We start from the raw sequence: 25,792 nt of genomic DNA, 5'->3' as shown, positions 1-25,792 counted from the left end.
TCTGGTTACTTGGAAAAAAACTTGTAAAATACCCTATGATTCTAGTTTTCAACTCCCCTCAAGGGTGCAAGGCCATTAAGGTGGGGAAATCGTGACACTCGTTCTATATTGAAAGTCTACATAGGTGATTCTATTCCTAGGCATATATAAGAAATTATGTATATAACTCGGATTTAAGTATTTTGGGCCATGTGTTTAGTCTCGAAAGCACCCGATAATTTTTGCTTCATTACCTTTCGTCCTTTCCTCTCTCTTATACGCTTTCTCCCAACCGTTTTCAAATAATAAAACCCAACTCTCAACTCTCTCTCTCTCTTCCCCCACAAGTCACTATGCATATATTCCCTCACCTCGGTTAATCATCATGTCCACTCCTTCTCTCTCTCTAAACCCCCCTCTCTCTCCACCCCCTCCCCTCTTTTCTCCTTCCCCAACCCCATCTCCCACACCTTCATCTTACACTCCCACCACAACCTCTCGCACGTCTCTCTCTCCCCTAAGATCACACCAACCCACTTACCCTCTCCCCACAAAGTCCCAATTCCTACTCCCCAAAAGATCCAATTGTTACAACAAGTTGACTCGAAGTCCTTTCGCTGCGGCTAGCAACATGACTATTACTAGCAACATGACTACTACAGACCTCAGGCTCCAAGAAAGGGATCATCTTTTGCTTGATTCAGAAGTGAATTCTGCCAGGCCTCGCCGTATCGCTCTCTTTGTCGAGCCATCTCCTTTTGCGTGAGCATCTCTGATTGCTTCTGGTTTGTTGTTTGCTCCAAATAACTGTGACCCATTTAATTTTCTTGCCCTGTTTGGTGGTTTTGAGCTTGGGTTTTGTTATGTACTCTATGTGTTTGATGCGTTGACTCTGAGAGTGAATTCTTCTAGGCCTCGCCGTATCGCTCTCTTTGTTGAGCCATCTCCTTTTGCGTGAGTATTTCTGATTTTTTTCTGGCTTGTTATTGACTCCAAATAATTGTGACCCGTTTCATTTTCTTGCCCTGTTCGGTGGTTCTGGGCTTGGGTTTTGTTATGTTCCCTACGTGTTTGATGCGTTGACTCTGAGAGTATGAGGTTGAGTTGTGAAATATTTTCTGACAGATTGCTGTGTGGTAGGTTTTGATTAAGTTAGGGCATCTTCAGCCCGTACTCAAATAGTTACTTGAAGTCAGATTTGAGTGAAGAACATCGTCAATCGCTCAAACTATATAGAAATTAGTTTAATTCGGTTTTTCTCTAAAACTGATGAATTTTTTTTTACTCAAATTTTCCAAGGCTTTGGATTTATATCTCGGCCATTAACTGATACCTTTCTTTAACTAGTGGTTAAATTTGATGAGTATGGCAGTTAGAGTGCTGAGAGATTCATTTTTTTTAAAGTTTGAGTCAAATTTTGAGTAGAAGGGCTGGAGATGGTTGTAGTTGTTAATTTGAACAGAATTTGCTTCTTGGCTGGTAATTGAACTTTGTGTAGGAAAATTAGTGCGGAAAAACAGTAATTGATTTTACTAATTTTTGGAAATTTACAATTGAACAGAAAATTACATGAAACGGAATTACAAGATATGAAACATAAATATAAACTGTAAGCACGGTATAGAGATACTGCAAACCGAGACTCGTTTTATTCAACGGTGCCCTTAAGACAAATTCGCCGCCTCACTGGTTCTGGAGGTTGTGTCAGTGTTTGTCTCCCAGGGTTGACTCGGTTTCCACTCAGCCGCCGAAGCACCGCCGTAGAATACCCGTCGAACCAACTTGTGTTTGTACTCTCTCTCTAGAAGAATAAGGATTTCAAGAAGAATGAGAAACTCTTGATTTCTTTGTGTCTTGAAATAAAGGAACCAAACTCCTTTATATAATCGAGGAGGAGCCTTCTCATTGAATACGAGAATTCAATAGGGGGAGCTTGCCCATTCAATATTCATGTTGCATATAGGGAATTGAATAGGAATTCAAGTTCTGGAGAAAAACTGCTACAGTCATTAATCAAGCAATTGATTCCATAATCAAATCGTGGGTTTTATTCTGGGCATTCTACCCAATATTAATCTGCTGCGCACAACTGATTATGTAACTCGACCATCGAAACGCGAATGGTACAGACCCAATAAAGCACAATCAATTCCAAACCAATCTAGACTAGACCATAGACCTCAGACCTCGAACTACAGGTCGTGGGCCCACGAATTCTGAGGTCCGGCCCTAGTCTAATTTAGGTGTTTGGTGACAGCGTGCACGTACGTCATTTGGCTTTTCCAATTTCCATAATGAGACAATTTCTCATTCGTCACTTAATGGAATTTGTCCACTGTTATTGGGCCCACCTCATGCGGTGTGAGTCCCACCAAATTCTCTTTGGTAAAATTCCATTTTCCAACACTTTGAACTGTAATTTGCATCTTAGCCTGGATTTTCAATAAACCACTAATTTTCGTAGACTTTTTCTGTATCTTATTTGAGCGGGTTATGTGGCTTGGCTTATGGTCCTTCAGCACGGGATACTTAAAGTATGATTTTGTTCTCGTACCGAAAATCTATGAATTGGGTCTACCAGCTGTTGTTAGCACGGCTTCCATGTTCTAATTGCTTGCTTCAAGTATGGAGTTCTTATAGTGAGTATGTGCATACTTGCTTTCTCTTTGACGTTCAGATTTGTAACATCAATACTGCAACTGTACCTTTTTTAAATTTCATCGAGGACAGTCATTTCCATTCAAGAAGCTATCTGGCTCTCACAAGAATTCCTTCAAATACAAAGATTAGAGTCTTGCAAAAACAAACCCACCAACCATTACATCAACCCAAGCATAAAAGGAAAATCTATGATCTACACTACTACACTTAGTCACGAGCTTCAAGCTCTTTACACATACTGCAAACAGCAAACCGAGAACAATTTCGGCGATAGTGCAAGTCGGCAATGAGGGTCATAAATCTTAGGGGAATTAACAAGCTTAGATCTCATTAAACAGAAAAAACCATGGAATTCTTAAACAAAGAAAACTAAAAAAATAAGAAAATAACTCCACAACATCACAAACCATCCCAACAGCCAGAGCCCCGTCTCCGATAGAGCCAACGGCGACCACGAGCTGCGAAACCATGACCACAACCGCACATTGGCGACCACGACTCGACCACGAAGCACCAGCGACCATGTGGTGGAGACGATGGAGGAGGAGTGGCAGAGGAGATGTGGCTGGTGCTTGGTGGCTAGGAGGAGGATGGGATATGATGGGGGGAGAGGGGAAACTCTCAGATTCAAGATTGAGAAGAAGAATACCCAAATCAAGGGTAAAGCCATCCCCTCCCGCTGCAAAAGGGTGCTGAAAAACCGGGGGGGGGGGGGGGGGGGGGAGATTTGAATGGATAAAACACGCAGCTAGGGTTTTTGTTTCCTAGACAGAGAGGCTCTGGGTTAGAGAGTAAGAGTGAAAGGACACCATATGATTTGATGGGGAGAAACACACAGGTTTTAACGGGTTTTTTGTTGCTAGACTTGCTTGTATTTTTTGGGATAGCTATCTTAGGCTTATTTAACTGTGGTGGGCAAATTGCACGTGCTATGTATTCTCACGGGCTTTAAGCTTATGGAATTGATTAGGAACCGTGATTTACCCTCTGTATGTTTTGAAATTTGAATTGTGATTCCCGAATATTGTTTGATACTTTGTGTGTGTGTGTTTTTTTTTTATTCTTACGACGTGGTATGTGATCAGGTTTTTCTTTGCTTGTTCGTTTGTTCGGTTCTGTTTATTCAGATTTAGATGATTGGATGTTGTGAATAACGTCAAGAGTGTTAGTATCATCAATCAATTTAACGGAGAACTGACGGAATGGACCATATAGACCAAAATTTGGTAATTGAAGGACTAAATGGAGTCAATTGATAGTTTAGGGAGAAAATAAACATATCTCCCTACCTTTCGTAGGTCTTTCACTACAAAGAGATTATTTTGATTTGCTTTCAATAATACCTTGGTGGTTTAAATTTGACCTTGCTTAACTTGGTGGGTCACTAACCTCTCTTGGCTTTCTATGAAATTTGCAGCTATGTGTCTGGTTACAAAAACCGGTTCCAGAATTTTATTAAGTATCTACGGGAAATGGGAGATGAGGTACATTCTGGTAATTTCTGTAAAAGTTCCTCTCATTGGAAATATTGATCTCTACGAATGAGTTTTTGATATGGCTTATTGTATTATGAATGAAATGCTCTAAATTACCTTTGAAGCACCATTTTAAGAAGTCTGGTATTTTATGTGTGCATGGGTCCTTGGACATGTCAACACCCAACACCCGTACCCATTATGCTATACATGTGTCAATAAATGTTTGGAAACTTCTTGATCTTTCATCGTTTTGAAGGTTAAATGGTGCGGGACCGGGGACCCACCTCACGTCCCATACTGGGGCAAATTCTGTGTTTGACCGTCTGGGGTCGTAGAATGAGTATGAGCATCTTTAATCTTAGGGTTTGTTTGGAACATATGGATTGGTAAAGGAAAGAAAGGAAAGTTCCAAAATTCCCCCCTCCCTTGTTTGGTTTGAGAGGGAAAATAAGAGAAGACAACAAAATACAGTACCAAGAATGGTATTTTCTCTTCATTTTTCTCCAATTTTCCTTCTTCATTATTTTCCTTTCCTTTCCTTTCCTTTCCATCACTTTCCACAAGTTCCAAACAGGGCCTTAATGACTTAATCTATGTTTTGTCTAAGTAAAAGCAAATAAAAGAGTAATAAATAAATGCTAATTTAACAACAAATGAAAATAAGTATGATATATTTAACACAAATATGATAAATCTATAAGACTAAAACAAATCAGTCTAAAATTTTGTTACTTATATGGTTGCAATATATCATGAATGTTAAAGTTACCATAAAACTATCGCAAAATTATACAGAAGTACCATGAATTAGAAACAGAGAACCAAGTGGTAAAACAAGGGTCGGAGTCACCTCTGAAAAGTGCATAGTCAAGTAAATTTGGGCAGGAGTCGTGGGAAATACAATGGTCCAAACTGTGTACTAGGATGTGCATTCTGTAGTGATTGTGATTTGAATAACTGATTGGCATGGATTGTCTAAGTCTTCTACGCTGACGGAGATGATGAGTGCTTGGGTTGTTGCCTTGAGTAGCCCGTAAACTATTCCATGAATGTGTCAATCAATGTTCGGAATCTTGTTGATACTTGGCCCAGACCTTTCTTTTGACTCGCTTCAAGTATTTGTTTACAAGTTATATATTTGAACTTATATCTTGGCATAGTTTAATAAGTGTTATCACATGACTAACTGCTAAACTGGCGTTTGGGTACCTATTCCAGGTGCTAGTCGTGACAACGCATGAAGGAGTGCCTCGGGAATTTCTGGGAGCAAAGGTTATTGGATCTCAAAGGTGGTTGTTATTGTTTTTGTATTTTTTTGAGATATTTGTAGTTGCAATGGGCCTACTTCTTGTTTTGTTTTCACTTGCATCTTAATGCCTCAAATTTCTCATTTTTTTCCCTAATACAAAATTGCATCTTTGAATGGGCTATCGAGGTAAAGCAAAAGATTCTAAACCAATGGAATTAGTACCAATTTTGAGGTTTTGATTTTCCACTATATAGTCAATGTTGGGATAGTCTATCTATCTACAACATGAGGGCCAAGTGCTTGAACGGGTGACATCATGCAATCCTGAAAAGCAAAGTATTGGAAATAAGTCAATAACTTTGTGGTCATTAAACGAAAAGCAGCAATCATGTCCAGGCTTTGAATTGTACCTTTCTCATTTCAAAATTGAATATAATTTAATCAGTTTTATTTCATCAGTGTACTTTTTCTTGCCAGTAAAATATCTAGAGTCTATGGAGGAGTTTCCTTAACAGTTCGCTATTATTTTGCAGCTTTCCCTGTCCCTTTTACCAGAACGTTCCTCTCTCCCTAGCACTAAGCCCTAGAATAATCTCAGAGGTTGCCCAGTTTAAACCTGATATAATACACTCGACATCCCCTGGTATTATGGTAAGTCTTCCATTTTATCCTCTTGGTCTCGCTAAACAGCTCGTTTTAAATTCTCTGCTGAAAGGTTAGTCATGGAAATTAGCTTGTGATGCATCACTGACAGTTACTCTTTGTACCTGTAGGTATTTGGTGCTCTCATTATTGCTAAACTATTGTGTGTTCCTCTAGTGCTGTCGTATCACACACATCTTCCAGTGTAAGTTGGATATTGACGGCTAATGTTTTAGATAATAGCTCTTAGCATGCATGTCACTCATGTAATCTAGATTATTTTAGCTGACAGTCAAAAAACCAAGAAAAAAATAGAAGAAAAAGAGTAGAGAACCTTCAGAGATCCCCCTTGGTTCATTACCACTTCTTTTGACTCAAGGGGAGTCGAAAGGGCTTAAGTTGAGGATTTGGTGGGTAGAAGCTACAAGGAGGCCCCCTCCAGATGCTTCTTATAGCATAGGCTTGGTTCAGTTGTTAAGAACTTGGTGCGGGAAAATTATTTCCAATTTGGAAAAATTGCTGAATGAAGTTAAGGGCAATGGAATATATTTTCCTGTATCTGCTCATTTGATAAAAGAATATGTAAGAGTATTATGTAGTAGTTTAATTAGGTAGGGAACTTTGATTAGTTGTAAAGTTTTGTGCAAAATGTTGTACTTTTTGTAGGACAACTTTTGAGGGAAAACTGATCCTAGTGGGAAAGTTAAAGAAGTGGGCCCCATAAGTTTCCTGCTTATTGGACACGTAAATGACACAGGACAGTTAGATATTCGTATTTTTCCTTTCCCAGCAAGTGGACGGGCCATGGAGAAACAGCAGTTTTCAACCTGTAACTGTGTACTATTTGCTTTAATGTATCACTGTGTTGCCATAGCTCACGATAAGTCAATTTAGTGGTTTGGCTGAGCTGATTTTTTTCGGTCTGCAGATACATACCAAGATACACCTCTGCTTGGCTGGTCAAACCTATGTGGGGTGTCATAAGTATGTGACCATTCATTTTGGCTTCAATTGGATTGGATTCTGACTTTCCCAACTTGCGAATTAATAAATTGAAGTCGTATTCTTTCTTGACAGAGTTTCTTCATGGTGGAGCTGATCTTACACTGGTGCCATCAGCTGCCCTTGCAAAGGAGCTCGAAGATGCTAGGGTAACAGAAGGTAAGAAACATCTCATGCGTAATAACCCCACGAAATTTTCACATACATTGCAGAACAATATAAGCATTTTACTTCTGATGTAGATGCAAATTGTGGTGATATTCCATCACATGGAAAGTGGACAGCTGTTGTTTATGTTGGGCGCGTCCAAACTGATTTCCTGTCAATTCTTTGCTTATTTTCAGCGAACAAGATCCGTGTCTGGAATAAAGGTGTTGATTCCAAAAGCTTCCATCCTCAATATTGCTCTCATGAGATGCGACTAAGACTAAGGTAGGCCTTCTTTTAATCCTTGCATTTTCATTGCCATGTAGATAGGATTTTCGACACATGTTGATATAGCTTTCTTTCTGAGTCAGCAATGGTGATCCTGAGAAACCGTTGATAGTTCATGTTGGACGGCTTGGAAAAGAGAAGAGTTTGGATTTACTCAAAAGGTATATCTCTTCCCTTCCAAAGTCGGGAACTATGTGATTTGCATACACAATGGGGATATTGCATGCAAAATATATGCTGAAATGGTCAAAAGCACCAGGGCCAATTCCGGGCTGAATTGAGCGAGCTCCAAGTTTAGTTAGTGAGCAGTTAATACTTCTGTCAGTAAAGTTTTTGCAGCTAAAACCTTCTACCTTTGCGTGTCCAACCAAAATATTCTTAACAAACTAGATAAGAGATTGGTTTTTTTGTGTCCATGTGGCAACCCTGGAGTAACTTCATCAATTCAGGTTGATTGAGTGGGTTGGCATTTTCATTTCACATTCATTATTGCCATTTTCTGTGGAATTCATGGGAGTTGTGCTTGAAAGTTCAATCACGGTAGTAGCTATTTTGGAACCATTCTAGTCTGGAAGAGTGCTAGTGAAGATGTCTTTATTACAATTGTTAGTTGTAGCAATTTGACATTTTAGCTGCATGATTGAACAGGGTCATGGACAAGCTTCCGGGGGTGCGAATTGCTTTTATTGGAGATGGGCCATACAGGTAATTGACTTGGAACTTGTTTTTTTTTTTTTATCAGACTTGAACTTGTTGGCTATGAAAATCGAAACTATCCATGAAGTCATTTTATTTACCAAAGCAACTACCGACCTTGCTGCATAACATTGGAGGTGACTATATTCCAACAAGTATTACAGGCATAGATCAATCAATCATGGGAGCTTGGTATAATATCTCTGTTCTTACCCGCCTTTGTTTTCAGCCTGCTCTATAATACTGCACAATATTTTCCTGTGATCTAGTCAAGAGGAACAATTTGATGAACTTTGTAGTGGGTAATCTTATGGCTTCTCCGGACTTGGTTGCCTGCAGATATTTATTGGTAAACAATCAAGCATGTGTGCCCAGATTTCTGCTTTTAAAAAGGCCCCCAACAATTAACAACAAAGAAAATATTAAACCCTACACATTTTATTTGCAGATTAAAGCATGGGGCCTGCATACCTGCAGTTAGGTCAAGCCAATTGTGGAGACATTATGTATACCTTGGACCATCAATCCCACCATAACATGTGATACTTAATATTGTCTGAGCGTGGTGCTGACATCTTGGGGGTTTGTACGTGTCGGTCCAGAAAAAAAAACCGGAAATGCACCGTTTAGAATTTCTAGAATATTTTTTAAAAATTGCCCCTATAAAAGTGTCTAAACCACAAAAACGTGCCTAAACCTAAATCTTAGGTTACCCAATGAAAGTGCCTAAAACCCTAACCCTATGAAAGTGCCTAAACCTAAACCCTAGGGTACCCTATGAAAGTGCCTAAACCTAAACCCTAGGGTACCCTATGGAAGTGCCTAAAATCCTAAACCCTATGAAATTGCCTAAACCACTAAAACCCTATAATAGCAAAGTGCACCCTAAAACCCTATGAAAGTGCCTAAACCCTAGGGTATCCTACCCTAACCTAGGGTACCCTAGCCCTATAATAGGAAAAGATAATAAAGTATGAAATTGTATTTATTGAAGGGTAAAAGGATAATCTTCATAATGTGATCGTCCTTAGAGGTAAATAAAAATTGAGTTCATCCTTAATGGGAATTAACATGCACTTTTCTATCCTTAGAGGTAATTTAGGAGTGTTACTCATCCTATGCAATCTTATATCCCCTCACTGTTATTCATTGAAACAAACAGGGCCTAAGTTTACAGGGTGTTGATGGGTTCCTAGAATTATTATACACATATAGATAATCACATGAAAAACTGTTTGTGGCAGGGGGGAGCTGGAAAAGATGTTTTCCGACATGCCTGCTGTATTCACAGGAATGTTAGGAGGTGAGGAGCTCTCAAGAGCATACGCCAGCGGAGATGTTTTCCTAATGCCTTCGGAGTCCGAGACACTTGGGCTTGTTGTTTTGGAGGCCATGTCATCGGGACTTCCTGTGGTGGCTGCACGTGCTGGAGGAATCATAGACATAATTCCCCAAGACCACGAGGATAAAACTGGATTTTGCTTTAATCCAGGAGACGTTGATGATTGTGTAAGAAAATTGAAGCCTCTATTGGAAAACCGTGAATTACGAGCAAACATAGGAAAAGCTGCGCGTGAAGAAATGGAGAAGTATGATTGGAAGGCAGCCACACAAAAGATACGCGATGAACAGTACAGAGATGCCATTTGGTTTTGGCGGAATAAGAGACCGTTTCTACTGAGACCTTTTCAATGGCTATTCAGGTGGATTTTTAAGGCACCAGAAGTTAACTACAGTTGTTTCAGATAGATATATTTCCTAGGTTTTCAGCATTTATTATTCTTGAAGCATATTTAGTGGGTTCAAAGAGGTTTTTCTGGAATACCCATGATAGATTGCTTTTGTGATGGATATATATTGGTTGGTATTGTCGTATGGACTGCAAGATTTGGTCAGGTGTACGGTCATTAGTATTTAAGGAAACTAACTAGTCTGGTTGTAAATTAACTAAAGTGTATTAAACATGGGAATTCAACTACTTGATCTTGAATATTGAGCTTAGAGTTGCGAATTTTGGTGTGTCATTTGTTCTTTTCGACCACCTCAAATCCCTGTTAGTTGATGTAGCTGTGTTGGAGCATTTTCTTCGTAATGTATATCTTGAATCTGCAAAATTGCCTCGACTCATCTGTGCTTGACGTTACAATGAATGACAATGGCAAATTGACCAATCGTCTGTGGTCGATATTATTGCTTTCCAAAATTCTGACTTTTTTGCCCCCAATTCTGCCATCGGTTTGAAATGCTTGCTCTGTTTTTATTTGATCAATGTTCATTAAATTACTGCATTGTTTGTGGAAACGATTGGTTTGTTGTTTTAACTTGATTATTTTCTGTATTTGCATCTCTAAGTTCCTGGATTAGGGTTCTGCAATTCCTACATCAAGGAAATGGCTCACCTTAATCATATTGCCATGCAACCTCTAAAGATTCTTCCTGACTTGCAAAGAATCACAGAAGACAAAGGGGGAAAATGTTTATCGGTACCCGTTGCATAAATATACATGTATTTCTGTAAAAATCGTCGAATTCACAAAAATGCTCACATACTTATGAAAACAATCAGGCATATATACAACCCACCTTTTTATTCTGTCCATCATATCATCTTCTTCCATTCTGTGTGTTGCAGTTTTCTCTTTCTAAATTTCCTTTGTTTTGTTTTTCCGAAATCACTCTATCTATGTAGTGAATGACTGTTGATGCTGTGCTAACATCTTGGAAGATCTTTGGGAGGAGGCAAAACACACTCATTAGGACACTTCCCATTGTCCACCAGGAATGCCATCTTTAGCCCCCATGTTGTGTGCACTTCCAAATGGCAATGCATGAACCAAACTCCTACAAAAATTTTGAGACGATTCAGATAAAAAACAATTCCAAGAATGAGACGAAGAAAGAACAAAAATTTCGAGACGATTCAGGTAAAAAACAATTCCAAGAATGAGACGAAGAAAGAAAAGACGGCACATGAAAAGTGCATAGAAAACGAGACGTACGAATTCTAATCGAAATCTGGCGCATGGTGGATTGCACGGAGAAAGAATGAAAGCCACACACATACCGTAGCGTTGGCAATGAATTGAATGCGGATTGAAAAAACGAAGGCAGGTGATTACATGTACCTGGATTATCTGCTCGGAATCTAATAGCTACCCATCCACCAGATGGTACGCCAATTGTATTCCTCTCAACTGGATCAACGAGGTTGAATCTCTTAGGATCTTTATCCTGGTTAAAATTTCCCATCCCCCTCCCGACACCAAAGACATTGAATCCGTGTAGGTGGATAGGATGGTCCTCTGGAAGTATAATCCCGGTGTCTTGCAAAACAACTTGAACGGTAGCGTTGAATGGCAACCGATACACCTTTGTCCCAGCAGTGGCTTGTAAGTTCCGCGGTCCAGGGCCCGTGTAGTTAAAAACATGCAGGGGATGACCAGGAAAATCGTCGGTAAAAACTCCCTTCTCCTTGAAATAATGGGCCTGGAGCAAAGATGTGGTTGGCATAACAAAGGTGACATTGTTGACAGTCCCCACCAGGCGGATTCCATTAGTGGCCTTACAAGAAGGACACAGGCTGATTCCAAGCCCAACAGTGAAGACAAGGGAGTGGTCCACAGTTAACGGGACCCTGACAGGGTACTTTCCCGAGTTGAGGCTTTTCAGTGAATCTCTGAATTTGTTGGCAATTGGGGTGGCGTTTATGGGAGGAACGGTGGTAAAGATAGTCCGGGAATTGGCGACGGTTCTGGGATAGCGAAGAGTGGCTGTGGCGGTGGTGGCGTCGACGGTGATCGGGGTGTCCATGAAGGTGGAGGTGGTCATCGCGTAGCTGCCGGAGAAATGGTCGGCGGTGAGAAGGGCGGTGGTGGTTTGGCCCGGGGCGATGAGTACGGTGTCGGTTTTGAACGGTTTCACGTAGGAGGCGTCAACTTCTACGATGGTTAGGTTGTGGCGTGCGATTAGGAAGAAGAACTGTTCGTTGAGTCCAGCGTTGATGATTCGTAGCATGTAGGTTTTGGTGCTCTCAACGTTCAATGTGAATTCTCCTGTATGATCAAAAGAAGAGAACCAAAACAAGTGTTCGATTAGCAGATTGTTTGAAAACAATGATACGGTCCATACAGAACTGAAAAAAAATACTCCTATCCAAGACACTTTCGATTATGAAAATTTCAATTTTTTCTCGTATTTTCGGACCAGTAGTGTCCTTTGTACTTGTCTTTTATTATGAGTGTAATACGTTTCTGCTTCCTCAAAAAAAAAGTATTCTGTTATTTGGAACATTGAACAAAAATTTCACAAGACTACGACTCTCGACAAAGAGTAGGAGCTCCAGTAAATAGAATTGGTTATAGTGCTCAACTCTAACAAACACATTTTTGTATCGAGTTCGAATTATGCTCTCTTTGTAACGAGCCCAGCTGAGTCGAATTTTCAATAAGCAGAGCCCGAGTCGAAATCGAGCAACTTATTCCAAGTACCTTGCGAAGGACAATTTGGAACGAATCCCGTATACCCATTGATGGTATGAGCATCCGACACATTTGGGGCGAAACCGGATTTTTGAGCTTCGTCGATCACAGCTTCAACGTCCGATTTCCACCATTCACCTGCATTTTCAACTATTTGCTTGTTATCATCATACCAATAATGTGATTTTGATACTAACTATAGTGGAAATCATCATCCCCAACCATACTTGTAGGAGACAATTGAATTATGTAGTTTGAACTTTTACCTAATACAATGACTACCTCCTTGTAGGGTTTGGGAAATGGATATGGCACGCCAAGCCTGGGCAAAATCACTAGGGCGCCGTGGACTGTCGCCCTCAGCCACAATATGTGTGCGTGCCAAAGAAGCGTGCCCCGTTGGCCGGATATGGTGAAGTTGTATATGTAATTCTGCCCAGGTTGGATCGGACATTGTGTGATGTACGCCGGACCATCAGCCCAACCTGTTCGAAATTGCTTGATACCATGCCTACCACGCACCCAACAAAAGAGCTCAATTTTCAATAATGGATCGACATGAATGTGCCTGTTAGTTCTAACTGAGGCTCGGCTTGAAAACGATTGAATGTCGTGTGAATCGGTTTGTTCTAATTTTTTCTTAATTTGTTGGGCATATCAGTCATTTTCAAGCTGACTACCAAGCACTTGTATTGAGTTGATTTTTCACAATACTAATCGACTCAATACTTCCAAATTAATAAACGGCTTGGATCATTTATTTTGAAACCTAAAAGTGAGCCCTGTATGGCAACCTATGCACCATCGGGTTGAATGTCCATTACCGACTACTCACTCAAATACTGTCCCCAAAAACATTACGTCCCTCTATTGAAATAGCAAGCCATGACATTTTCAAGCAGTTTCTCTTGTTCAGGCTATGATTGGATTCAAAGATGACTATCAATTTTTTTTTTGGTAACCGAGGTGTCCGGGTCAGCCTACGCGCACGTCGATTAAATTCTCAGGGAGACTAGCACAGCTAGGGCTGCTAAACAAATCAAGGTACTCGAGTCTTAGCTAGTGTTTGTTCGTTAAAAACTTGTTCACGATTGGTTGGTTTGTAAGCCTGAACATTTTTTTTGAAACTCGTTAAGATTCAAGCTAAAGCTTGAACAAGCTACTACTCGGTTCGTTTGACTTATTATGTATAAAAAATTCAAGCTACCTGAGTTTGACTCGTGTTTGTCTTGAATAAAACTTGTTTGCAATTGGCTCGTCATTTAAACAAGCTAAGCTCAAACATATTTTTGAAGTTCATTATGTTATCAAATCAAGCTTGATCAACTATCTGTTTGGCTCGTTTATCACCTTTAAGTACAGCAACCCATTGTCATGGCCCCCCACTTAAATCATGGTTTGCTTATAGGGGAATCAAATCCTGCCATGTTGCAGGCGCAGGTTCACCCTTACCACTGGGGCACCGTGACTATCATTTGTTCCTTTTCTAGTCGATAATATCGTTCAATTAAAAGTGCACTGAGTAAATTTTCGTTTGAAAAAAAGGAAGAAAAAAGGTGCACTGAGACGGAAATGAACCATAATGGACAGGGAATAAGCTCATGGGCCAGGCGGTCCAGTTGGCCCGTTTGTGGGATCCAAACTCTCTCTATTCTAGAGCGCGCTGTCGAGAACATTAATCACACAAAAAATCAGGTTCACCGGATATCGTTTGGTATGATTTTAGAATACATTTGTTTCAGAACGTAACAAAATTACAGCACCGAATCATAACCCATATACCTCAAGACAAATGCATTCTGAAATTACATCATCCGGTGTCCGATCATCTGATTTTTCACGTAATTGATGATGTTGTCGATGAGTTTTAAATCGTGAACGATATGAATCACCCACAAATGGGCTAATTGGACGGGCAGCGATCTACCATTTTTGTTCTTCTTTCTTTCATCATTTTTTTAAAGGGGGATTATTAGGAGGTATAAGTAGTAATTAATTTCAAGACTAACCAATGGATAGTGACATTGTAATTGACATGGTTGACGACCTTGACGAGCACTGTATCATCTTCCCTGGCATAAATGGTAGGCCCCGGAAACAGGCCATTGACGGTGACAATGGGCTTTGTTGAGCACAACCGACTGGTGTTCTTCATCACCACCTGCACAAGTTACCCACCAAAAACAGCCAGCCAAAAGTAAATTTCAGATTTTTAAAATGGTATGTGGGTGTACCTTCCATTGTCCTTTTGAAACTTTTTTCCCTAGGTTTCTTCAACTAACCAAAAGAAATTGTGAGAGTATGCATGTTTTTTATAATATAGTTTTTGGTGACTTGGGCCTGTTTTAAGTATTTCTTACTCTATCTAGTTTTTCTTGCAGTGACGTAACAAGCATCAATATGTAATTATCTTAGGTAATTATTGAGGCCCCCGTTCCACTAAGGTTATTATTTTTAAGTACTTATATTTTTTCGCTTTAAAAGATCATTCTCATACAATACATCATCAAAAAACAAGTACTTATTTTTCTTAGTGGAACAGAGCTGGTATTGGGCACCGCCACGTCAACAACTCTCCATCACACATTTAAGTGAGGTGAGGTCCATATAATTAGTAGTGAGCCCAACACAAGAAGAATATTTGGTGGAGAGGGGTGCCGGGGCACACGTGACACTGCCCGAAGACCACTGAATAATTTTATCATATACACACACCCAAAAAAATCTAGTACTCTATAGTTTTCACTCCACTAATTTTAAGTCGGACCTCAATTGATTTTCATTTTATTCTTTAATTGATTTGTATTTTTTCTGTGTTTCTGTCAATTCACATATGCAACACCTTGTTACATGTGGATGTAAAAATGTTTTATCAATCATAAACTCATCTTGAGGAACAAAGACATGGAATGGCTTCCAAGAAGAAGGAGAAGAATCATGAGCATTTGCATGAACAACAAAAGTTTTAAGGAAAATATCAGGATTGTGACTATGAGTTAGTTAAGAAAAAAAAGCAGAGAAAAACGCGGCTAAGGGGAAGGACGCAACGTTTGATAATGCATGAACAACAAAAGTCACAGAATGTACTAGGATTGGAAACAAAACAGCGAGTTAGCTAGAAACAATCCATGCAGATGTCGGCCATTTACAGGTTCACCGTAGGTGACAGTACTACGGATTTTTGTAATCTCCACTGAAAATGGGATTGAGGATAATCTAGGTGATGAAATAATCACTAGAAGCTAGCATATGATCGTTACTCGATCTTGACACACCGTAAATAACTATAATGTATAAAAAATAATAATAGGAATATATCACATGTGTATGTTTTGTGTTAGGATTTATGAAAATAATCCTGCATTGATCGTACATAGAAACACATCCCTAGACACTCAATTTTCCTCCTCTGGGTATCCATTTTGAAAATCATTCAGCCAGTACTCATCGAATAAATCAATTTTTCATTCAATTTCCAGTTCTATTGATCCTCCTACAATCATGCATGCACCAATTAATCTTCATACTCAACCACAACAAGAAAAACAAGAAAAACGACTATATTAATTTCATCGATATGCTTACATTAAACTTGTAGTGACGAACCCTGCACTCCACGAATGCCGGAAACAAGCATGCGAAAAGGATGATCAAAACTGGAACCCAATGCTTCATCTGTCCTTCGATCTCCGATACGGCTCTCCGTTTCCTTTCAGCTCATGTACGTGTCTAAGCTTTCTAGATAGTTGCACTCTGACCAACTCAAAAGTACACTAGTGGAGTATTATACAGGCAAAAGGGTTAAAGTCTATATATATATATATATATTGCTGCCATGTCCTTTTTAGTTTCCTTGGTTTCGTGAATTGAGGAACTCTTGAGCAAGAAGATTTCCCAGGTTTTCCTGTGATTTCTTGCATGTTAATTAACATTGTACTATGAGTGTACGTGTGTATATGTTTCCTTAGACTAATGCGCGCAGTTTTAGAAGGTTAAGTTATTCAGTCCTCCCATGCCCATCTAATTTCATTAGCTTCGTAGAAAGAAAGGGTTTAGGGTTTGGTTCAAAATTAATAATGTTTCTGTCCCACATGGTTTGGAGTTATAATCTTTGAATACACTCAATGTACGGACAGCTAGCTTTACCAAAAAAAAACATACGCCAGCTCATATTTGCTGTTTACATGGACCCACAAAAACAAAAACAAGAATTAATTGATTGGCTTTATTAGTGTTTCGATGAATCGCTAAGGTCCCTTAAAAAGTAAGTATTTATTTATAATTTTGAAGTTTAAAAATAATAGGCTTATTGAAATAAAAAAATATGCATGATGGATCTTGTTTGACCCTGAAAAAAATTGAAAAATTCTATTCGTAAGTCCATTATTTTAATTTAAACTTAAAAATAGGTCCTTATTTTATAAATACTTATTTAGTTTAGCAGAACGGGATCGTCATGAAGTTTAAAATGTATTGCCCACAAACCCAACCGAAATGAGCCCATAAGTCTATTAACCACAAGAACCGGCCTAGTAATTGTATAAATTACTGCATTTAGATGCAGTATTTTGTGGGCTCAACTTCTGTGGAGAGGGTGTTGATATTCTTGTGGTATAAGTACAACGGGTTAACTTTAACGATTAACTTCTGTGCAACTAAACAATGGTTAAGTGGTTTACTCTAACATGTTTGCAGCTTTAACTCTCCCAGTTCGCAAATAAATCTTGGATTGTCAATTTGTTAACTTTAGATTTTGGAATTAGTAAAGATATATGTAAGTAAGTCGGCCCGGACATCTGATTATCGAAAAAGTTCATTATGGAGAGGCGGTCCCCACAACAACAGTTTGAATGTTGGCTATATTCATTGGTTATTCTGTGCATTTTTCTATGTTCAGGTTCAAATGCATTGTGAGTTAACAAATTTCTTACCACTAAAATTGTTCTCTAGTTTGGAGAAATTTATTATTATTATTATTATCTTGAGAACAACCTAAGTAGGAACCAGAGAGTAGGTTTTTTTTTTTGGTTTAAAGTGAGAAGATTGTATTGATAAACACCCAACGACACTTATAAAACGAAAATCATTACAAAGAACTTGGACAAAGCCAAACTAATCGTCTAACAAATACAAAACGATTAAATCACGAGGCAATCGATATCTTTCATCCTAACCCAAGCATGACCTGACGCAACATGGACACTTTTAAATAGCCTAACATCTAATTAGGAGTCTCAAACGAGAAAAAAAATGCAGAGTTAAGGACAAAAGACACCAAATATCCAAAGTAGGTTAATTAGGCATTTATTAGTTTGTTGTCCTAATCTCTTTGATTTAAGATCTATTTTGCCATTAATTGAATTAATGGTCAACTTTTCCTTTTAATAGGTATATAGCTATGTTTAGGTCTGTTTCTAGTACATGCAAACGGAATTAACTGATTAGCACATGCAGAGAGTGAACTGAAATATCAGGGAATTAAGTTGACTTAACGATTGTTTAGTTGCACTTAATTAGTACTGTGAGGTTAAAGATTCAATAATTCATGTGCAGGGAAAATTGATACTCCACCTTTAATTGATGGCTTGGGTAAGGATCGATCGTGATAAATGAGGGGTCCCATAGTATAATTACTTTCAACATTTCTCTCTCTATCTCTCTCTACTTATTACCTCTACTATTTTTCAATAAACTTTTCAAAACACAAACCAAACACAGCATTAGTTTGTAAAGTTCGCCGAGTTTTTTTTTTTTTATCATCCAAGAAAGCGTATATATTTCATTACTCCAACAACATTTGTTATATAAAAATGGACGGTCAATATGATTTTTTCAAAATGTAATGAGGGACAAATTATCTTGATCGTGGGGATATTAATGTTCGCATACTAAAAAATTATTGTTTATGTGGAACCCACCGAATCGCATTACACCCCTTATGACTTTTTCTATTAGAGAGGGATATGACGATCTGATAAAAAAAACCTCCCGATTGAAATCCGATTCTATCCAAATCCGGTGTTTGCCTCCATTTTCGCACCCGGATGTGAAATCTGGGTAATAATATATCCCCCTACACCCCAATATAATTTGGACACCCGTTATCCTACACATATTATATCCCCTCCATATCCACATTCAAAATTACAATTTTGCCATTATTATTATTTGAAAATGTCATTATTCATCCATATCCTCTTACCCAAACGATCCCTATATAGTTAATCACCCCTTCTGTGACTATACTATATCTCCATTCTCCCCTCTTACTATATCTCCCATAACCCCTCATGAAATTTAACCGCTAACAAACGAGGCACTACTGTATTCGCCGACCCTATCTCATTCTCTCTCTCCCTTTCTCTCAATCCTAGCCACCACAACTTCTCTTCTCCTTTTCCCTTCCTCTGTGGGTTCCATACCCATGTGCGGCAGCGGAAGGGGAAGACCATGGTACTATTCCGACTCACTTTCTTTACATTCTTCTTTTTTTCTTCCGTCTCTCGAGATCAATAATTTGTCTTTTGATCTGTGAGAGTTTTGTCTTTCGTTTTACAAGAGTTTTATCTCCCATTTTGCGAGAGTTGTTAGTTTCGCCTTTGGACGAATTTTGTCTACAGATCGGTGTTCTCTCAATCAAGGTTGCTTCACAACGATATCTGTACCTCAACGTTCTATTCCTATATGATGTCTTTGGCATGGCAACTAGTGGCGGCTTGGCAGATCTGTAATTCTTGGGAGTTCATTGGTGCGTTCCTCCTTGGTTAGAGTGTATCTGATCGTTTGGGTATTTGGTGTTTTTATCTTTAACTTTGCACTTTTTCTCATTTGAAATTCTTAATTAGACGTTAGGCAGTTTAAAAGTTTCGCTGTTGCGTTAGGCCATGCCTGGGTTAGGATGAAAGATATCGATTGCCTTGTGATTTACTCGTTTTTATTTGTTAGACGATTAGTTTGGCTTTGTCTAAGTTCTTTGTAATGATCTTCGTTTTGTAAGTACCGCTGAACGTTTATTAATACAATTTTTTCACTTTTGACCAAAAAAAAAAAAGTATTAGCACTGCTGGAGTATGGGACCCAGCTAGGAAACGTGTCCTTATGTTAATCGAAAAACTTGGAATCATAGAAAAGTGGGCTAGCTTTTATATGCATATGTTTCTATATATTGTTAAGAAAATCGGAGGAAGTGACCTATAGATGTTTTTGGAAGAATGAAACTTAATGCTCTGTTTGGAACTTGTGAAAAATAAGAAAAGAGAAGAGAAAATGATTAATAAGGAAAATGGGAGAAAAGGAGGGGGGAAATTTTACTATTCTTATAATAACTATTTTGCAATTTTCTCTCCTCTTTCCTCTCAAACCAAAACAAAGGAAAAAAAAATTCTGAACTCTCTTCCTTTTCCTTCATTTCCACATATTCCAAACAAAGCTTAAGGGTCCAGCCAAGCTGGGTGATCCAAACAAATACTAAAAATTGATCTTGCCATATATAATGGCCTAAAAATGGACCACATGGACCACTTCATTCATCACGTTGGGGAGGCGTGTTATTTTGCCCCTTGGGAGTTGGGACTATTTGTCTCAACGGATATACATAGCTAGGCAATGAATTTGACTGCATATATTATGGGGTGATTAAAATTATTGGGTTTCAAATTATATAAATCAAGTACTCCATAGAATTTATACCAAGTGTGAAACTTATAAAAACATAATGGTGTTGGTTTATATGTCATGAGACATTTAGCCTAGTAAGCATCTATGAGCGCATGTAGGTGCTAGGAGCTAGTATTAGTAAGAAGGTGACGAGGAGTTCAACTCATCCTCTAATAAGCTGCTAATCTAACTATTCAAACAATATTAATTTTTGCCGAGCAAAAAAAAAAAAGAATGTTGGATTATATATCATTCACTATTAATCTCGTTTAATAAACAGTTCTTGGAGTTTATCTGAGGAAGGGAGTTTGCCAGATAGTTTAAACGTTTATTATAAATAGTGTACTAATCTAGTGGACCTTACACTTTTTCACCAATCAGAGGGAGGGTAACGAGGAGGGTGAACAAAATCATTATCGACCAGTATGGGTAGATTAATTAGAGTAGTAGAATTTTTTGGGGAAATTTATATAAATGGTCCTCCTAGTTTTATCCGAGTCTCATTTTCGTCATTCAAGTATCAATTACAACTCTTTTGACCTTTAAGTTTGGTTTTCGTACCAAATTGGTCCAACTGATAACTTTTGTCGGCCAAACTGGACAAAAAAAATCAGATTGATGGCAGTTTGGATCTTATAGTTCGTACCAAGTTGATCCAATTAATAACGTCTACCCTCGATTTGATTTTTTCCGTCCAGTTTGGCTGACAGAAGTTATCAATTGAACCAATTTGATACAAAAACCAAACTTGAAGGTCAAAAGAGTTGCAATTGATACTTGTAGGACGAAAATGAGACTCGGGTGAAACTAGGAGGACCATTTTTATAAATTTCTCTCTTTTCTGTGTAAAAAAAAGGAATTTTTTTTGGACAAATGTCTAGAAATGTCAATGCAACAAAAACGGGGAAAAAAAAAAAACTGAATTGGATGTTACATACTGAATCGAATGTTTGTATTCGGTTTTTCTAAACCGGGGATCGGCTTCGAATTTTTTTGCACTTTTGAACGTTTATTAGATACTGAGTCGGATGTTACGTATTGTACATGAGATTTACCGTCCATTTATTTTAATCGATATGCGCGTGAGCTGCTTTGGTACCTGAGTTATCAAAATGTTTCACTTTCTGAAAGTTTCAGTAGCCATTATATAGGCGCCGGCCACTTCAGATGGGTTGGGTGATTTTGGAGCTCTGTTATTGAATTCTAATACAGGTGGTTCTGGCCCAAATGAGACCTATTCACTAATGTTTTATTTTTATTTTTTTGTTTTTGCTAAGCTTCTGGGCTTTTTTATTCAGCCGATCTGAAATAACGTATAAATAGGCCCAACCAAAAACACCAAACTGGACCTGTCCCTTACGATTTGGGCCCCGTTTCGTTTAGGGAAATAAGTATTTATTTAGTGTATTTGAAAAATGAGTTTAAATGTGATGTATTGTAAGAGAATGACCTGTTTCGTAAAGCGAAAAATAAGTACTTATAAAATAAAAACTTTAACGGAACAGGGGCCTTGGTCTAGAGGGATTAGTATGTTAGTTCACAAGGGGTTCAGAGACTATTCATAGCTCTAAACCCCAAACCGCCTAGACTCGGACCATACCTCCACCAAGGGAGCTAGGCATACCAACTAAGCTAAGAGCTTGAATAGGCTTCATTATGGACCCCAAAATGTGCTAGTTGAGGGTGAGTTTCATGAGTACAGAGACCGGTGCACAATTTTGACAAAAAAAGTTCGTTAATTGACAAAAAATTTGTTAATTGGCAATTGCCTGAACGGTCTTCAGTAGCTAATTTTCAGTAGGGGAACATAACCTCCACTAGACCATGGTGGACACTAGAAGTGGTGGACCCAGAAATTTCATCACGTGGGGCACATATTTTTTAAGTTTGAAATGAAATTTAGCATAATACTAAATTAAACATTAACATTCAACACAAAAGTTTGTAAACATAGTACAAAATCTAAATATGTATGTATTTTTGTGTATATGCAGGTACTGGAACTAAATTGTGATGTCATAACCATGTATTTAGGAATCAATATCGATAATTTTGGGTTTTGAAAGAAAAATAAGCTGAGAAACAAAATTTTTTTTTTAGTGGTTTAAAGCAAACTTAAATGAAAAGGCAAGAAAAACCGAGTATGCGTTTTGAGAGTATTTTTTCCATAGATAATAGTCCCCCCCATCGGAAAAGCTTGAAAGTTGTCCTTTTAATTTATTCCCGGAAGAGTTTGTTTTTAATCTGGACCATTAATTGCCGAGATAAACGGTCCGAATTCCATGAAAATCCTCACAGGGAGGAATCCTCATAGAGGATCTTGATGCGGGAGCTTTGGTGCTAGTTGTCATCACAAGGTCACTTACTTTGGCTATTATGTCTAAAACAAATTCTCTTTTTTTTAAAAAAAAAAGTGTGGAACATGTGACTACACGCGTCCTGAAGTAGGTCTGCCACTGGACTCGACACTCACGTTTTAGTGCATATACAACTATAGGAGTATAATTAATCTTTGACAATTTGACAATTTTGAAGCATAATTCTACAACTAAAAGTGCACCAAAATTGGAGTACGCCAAAAATGATTAGTAATACAGAGGATTGGCCCGCCCAAGCGCAGTGGTCTAAGTTTCCCACATAAGTCTTGAACTGTTCTCATGTAGCTTGTACATGTACTAGTCTTGGAGAAATAGAATAATGATTGAAGAGAAAAATAAGATAACGATTAGAAAATAAAAAAAAAACTAAGTTAAAAAGAAAAAACGAACAGAAGCTTTCTATCTCTCTATGTTTAAGTAGCGTTTATATTTTCATTTGACTTTTTGTACCTCATGCGACAAAATTTTTAACGCGCTATGAATCTTAAATTAAATAAGCATTATCCGCAAAATCTAGGCAAAAAAAAAAAATGGGTCAACTGAAAAGGCCGTAGGATTATGGTCAAAGAAGAAGAAGAAAAAAGCCCGAAGGATTTCTTTTGGCCAAACAGGGCCTTAATTTGCGCTGTAACGGAATCCTGAATTATCGGGATACCCGGTTGACCAATGACCGTGGTTCGTGATGACGATGGAAATTGGACTAGCGGTTTTGCTTGCAGAATTGGCAATGTGGATGCTTTATGGGCTAAACTTTGGGGTATTTGGAGACGTCTCAAACTTGTACGGGATATGTGGCTAACCTTTGGTTGAAGAGAGGTTAATGGTTGTGCTCATAATCGATCTAGCAAGGTTGGATTTGCAGTTAGATCGAGGAGAGCAAATGTTTGATTAAAGCCTCATCAATAGTGATGGAGGCTCTGCGCAATGATCGCGATGATCTTGGAGTTCATTGAACTACTGCGTCAAGTGTTTTCATTTCTTAAGGCTTAGGCCTTCTTATGAACCAAAAAAAAAAATAATAATTAAGAAGATTCACACAAACAAAACAAGCAACGTACTTTGAGAAATTTATATTCTTGATCTATTTTTAATGCTTTCATTAGAAGTCCTTTGATCTGGGTCGATCTTTTCTGTCCCGAAAATTTCTGTGCGATCTAACCGTCAGAAAATTCCTTGGTACAGAGGCACAGAAATTTTCAGCACAAAGGATCCTGCCTCCTTCGACCGATCCCATATATATATATATATATATATATATATATATATTTGATTGGCAAAAAGAAAATTTTATTAACCTTTCGAAGATGAAAAACCAAGATTAAAAGTATCACGGGCACACTAGCAAAAGCCACTCGAAAACCATACTCAAAAGAAGACAAGAAGCCAACCAAAAATACCACCAGAAACACAAAAGCCACAAAAACAACTCAACAACCCACCCCATATCTTAAGGATTTCAAAATTTTTGACTGATCTGCTTGGTGGTAGGATTTTTTACTAATTTTTTTCTGAAAAGGGGTGCTAGGATTGAACCAGGACAAATTGAATCATGATCCTCTCATCATGTGTTGTTAGTCTTATGTTATGGTGTGTTACAATCTTGGATTCTTTTTTCAGAATTCAAGATCAATGGTTGACATTCACTTGGATTTTATTCAAATCACACATTCAAATAAATCTCAATTGACAAGTTCAAATCCTGGGCCCTCCTGTTAAAAATATATCACTTCCAAGCTTTAACCGATAGATTGTTGTGCAATTCTATTCTTCACTTATCTCTTGAGATTGCGATTTAGGGTTTAGTTCTGATAATTACTTGGAATACGTGGAACGGGGAGGACTACTGGTGCTGAGAACTTAGTTGAGGCGGAGCCACGAAGTCTCGGACGCCTTCATTAATAATAGATACATCTTCTCGGTTCTAACCACATCCAATATGAAACTATGTCGTCCACCAAAAAACAGGAGTATTAAAACTATGTCAAAAGTACAATGCAAGGTTTGATTTCCTCAAATAGATATCTCATATTTCACCGTAATTCAACTAAAAAGCGAGAACTTTAGATCAAAGATACAAAATCTAAATCCTTTGAAAAAGTATAATGAGATTACACAAAAGATACGAAATAAATACTTTGAAAAAGTATATTGAGATTACACTTTAAGTAGTATTTCATTTCTGTCGGCTATCTTGTCAAGCGTGCATATACCACTTCTTACAATTTTTTTAAATTTTTTATTTTTTGTTTTCTTTTGTGCTGGTCAAAGTTTATCTGGATTGTGATCTGAAAACTAAAATTACTATACTTGCGATTGTTGTGGAAATCATCCATTAAAAAGTTTCCTATGTTAGACATTCCTATTCAAATGCTTTTATGGCAACCTGTTATCTAGCTCTTTCTTTTTTAATATTCAAACTTAAAATTTGAGTATAAGTGACAAAGAACCAGATTTTAGGCTCCGTTCCGCGAAGGTTCTTATTATTTAAGTAATTATTTTATGTTTTATGAGACAGATCATTACAAAGAATATCAACGGAACACACCCTAAACAATATCGGTGGGCACCAAGAATCTTAGACCTTTTCTGAAAGGATTTTGCATTCTAGTGCCCTGTTCTTACTATGATTATCCTTCTTCTTCTTTTTTGATCGGCATTTTTTTTGGACCTTTAATGACCACATGTTATATTAATAAAAATTCGGTGCAATAATCTGACATGATCAATTCAATATGTTTCATCTTATATAAATAAAATAAAATAAAATACGAGACGAATACGTTTTTATGGACTCTAATTAATCATTTCGAATTCTAGTATGTCACTTGATATGGAATCTTACTGTGCACAGGTAATGTTGTTTAATACTATCATGATTATTGTCTTTCCATATATAGCATGAATTAATAAACGTGAACTACATTTTAGAATAATTCTTCCGAAAGATATGGACTATATAACAGCAAAACATTACAACCTCGCGCCGAATATTTATATGAATGAACGATTGAATTTGAGTATCCGGGTCGTAAAATAATTGATATCCATCAAAACAATATATACCAGCATTGAGTATTCGCTTTGAGGTGCTTTTCTTATCAGATTTTAGATTCTTCGTACACCTGAAACTGATTTTCA

The 25,792-nt window shown here is 38.0% G+C and overlaps 2 protein-coding genes across 3 annotated transcripts; one reads left to right on the top strand and one right to left on the bottom strand.

Moving 5' to 3' along the window:
- The first annotated feature begins 288 nt into the window (after positions 1 to 288).
- LOC131324826 (sulfoquinovosyl transferase SQD2-like) lies at positions 289 to 10,153 on the top strand. Of its 2 annotated transcripts, XM_058356969.1 has the most exons (12): positions 328 to 741; positions 892 to 933; positions 4,058 to 4,124; positions 5,337 to 5,407; positions 5,901 to 6,018; positions 6,141 to 6,214; positions 6,938 to 6,993; positions 7,087 to 7,170; positions 7,356 to 7,443; positions 7,530 to 7,607; positions 8,095 to 8,151; positions 9,387 to 10,153. In XM_058356969.1, exons 1-12 carry the CDS (start codon positions 365 to 367, stop codon positions 9,889 to 9,891), a joined length of 1,617 nt encoding a protein of 538 aa, XP_058212952.1. In that variant the 5' UTR covers positions 328 to 364; the 3' UTR covers positions 9,892 to 10,153. The 2 variants fall into 2 exon arrangements, with proteins under 2 accessions (XP_058212953.1, XP_058212952.1); XM_058356970.1 differs by lacking the exon at positions 892 to 933 and having other exon boundaries at positions 289 to 741.
- A 621-nt stretch (positions 10,154 to 10,774) lies between these two features.
- On the bottom strand, positions 10,775 to 16,379 carry LOC131324825 (laccase-4-like). The gene is made up of 6 exons (XM_058356968.1): positions 16,206 to 16,379; positions 14,630 to 14,781; positions 12,887 to 13,131; positions 12,630 to 12,758; positions 11,268 to 12,194; positions 10,775 to 10,983 (listed from the first exon to the last, which is right to left on the bottom strand). The coding sequence occupies exons 1-6, from the start codon at positions 16,293 to 16,295 to the stop codon at positions 10,853 to 10,855; spliced, it is 1,674 nt and encodes a 557-aa protein (XP_058212951.1). The 5' UTR covers positions 16,296 to 16,379; the 3' UTR covers positions 10,775 to 10,852.
- Positions 16,380 to 25,792: the final 9,413 nt, after the last annotated feature.

Source organism: Rhododendron vialii, chromosome 4a (assembly GCF_030253575.1).
Source record: "Rhododendron vialii isolate Sample 1 chromosome 4a, ASM3025357v1".
Classification (NCBI taxonomy): domain Eukaryota; kingdom Viridiplantae; phylum Streptophyta; class Magnoliopsida; order Ericales; family Ericaceae; genus Rhododendron; species Rhododendron vialii.
This window is presented reverse-complemented; position numbering and strand designations above follow the sequence as displayed.

Bases quoted from the DNA above. Each gene is read 5' to 3' on its own strand.
- LOC131324826 (XM_058356969.1), top strand. From the start codon at position 365: ATGTCCACTCCTTCTCTCTCTCTAAACCCCCCTCTCTCTCCACCCCCT. The intron at 6,019-6,140 runs GTAAGTCTTCCA...TTGTACCTGTAG, and splicing joins CGACATCCCCTGGTATTATG to GTATTTGGTGCTCTCATTAT. The intron at 7,171-7,355 runs GTAAGAAACATC...GCTTATTTTCAG, and splicing joins AGATGCTAGGGTAACAGAAG to CGAACAAGATCCGTGTCTGG.
- LOC131324825 (XM_058356968.1), bottom strand. From the start codon at position 16,295: ATGAAGCATTGGGTTCCAGTTTTGATCATCCTTTTCGCATGCTTGTTT. The intron at 12,759-12,886 runs GTAAAAGTTCAA...TTGAAAATGCAG, and splicing joins GGAGGTAGTCATTGTATTAG to GTGAATGGTGGAAATCGGAC. The intron at 12,195-12,629 runs GTACTTGGAATA...TTGATCATACAG, and splicing joins TCCAAATTGTCCTTCGCAAG to GAGAATTCACATTGAACGTT.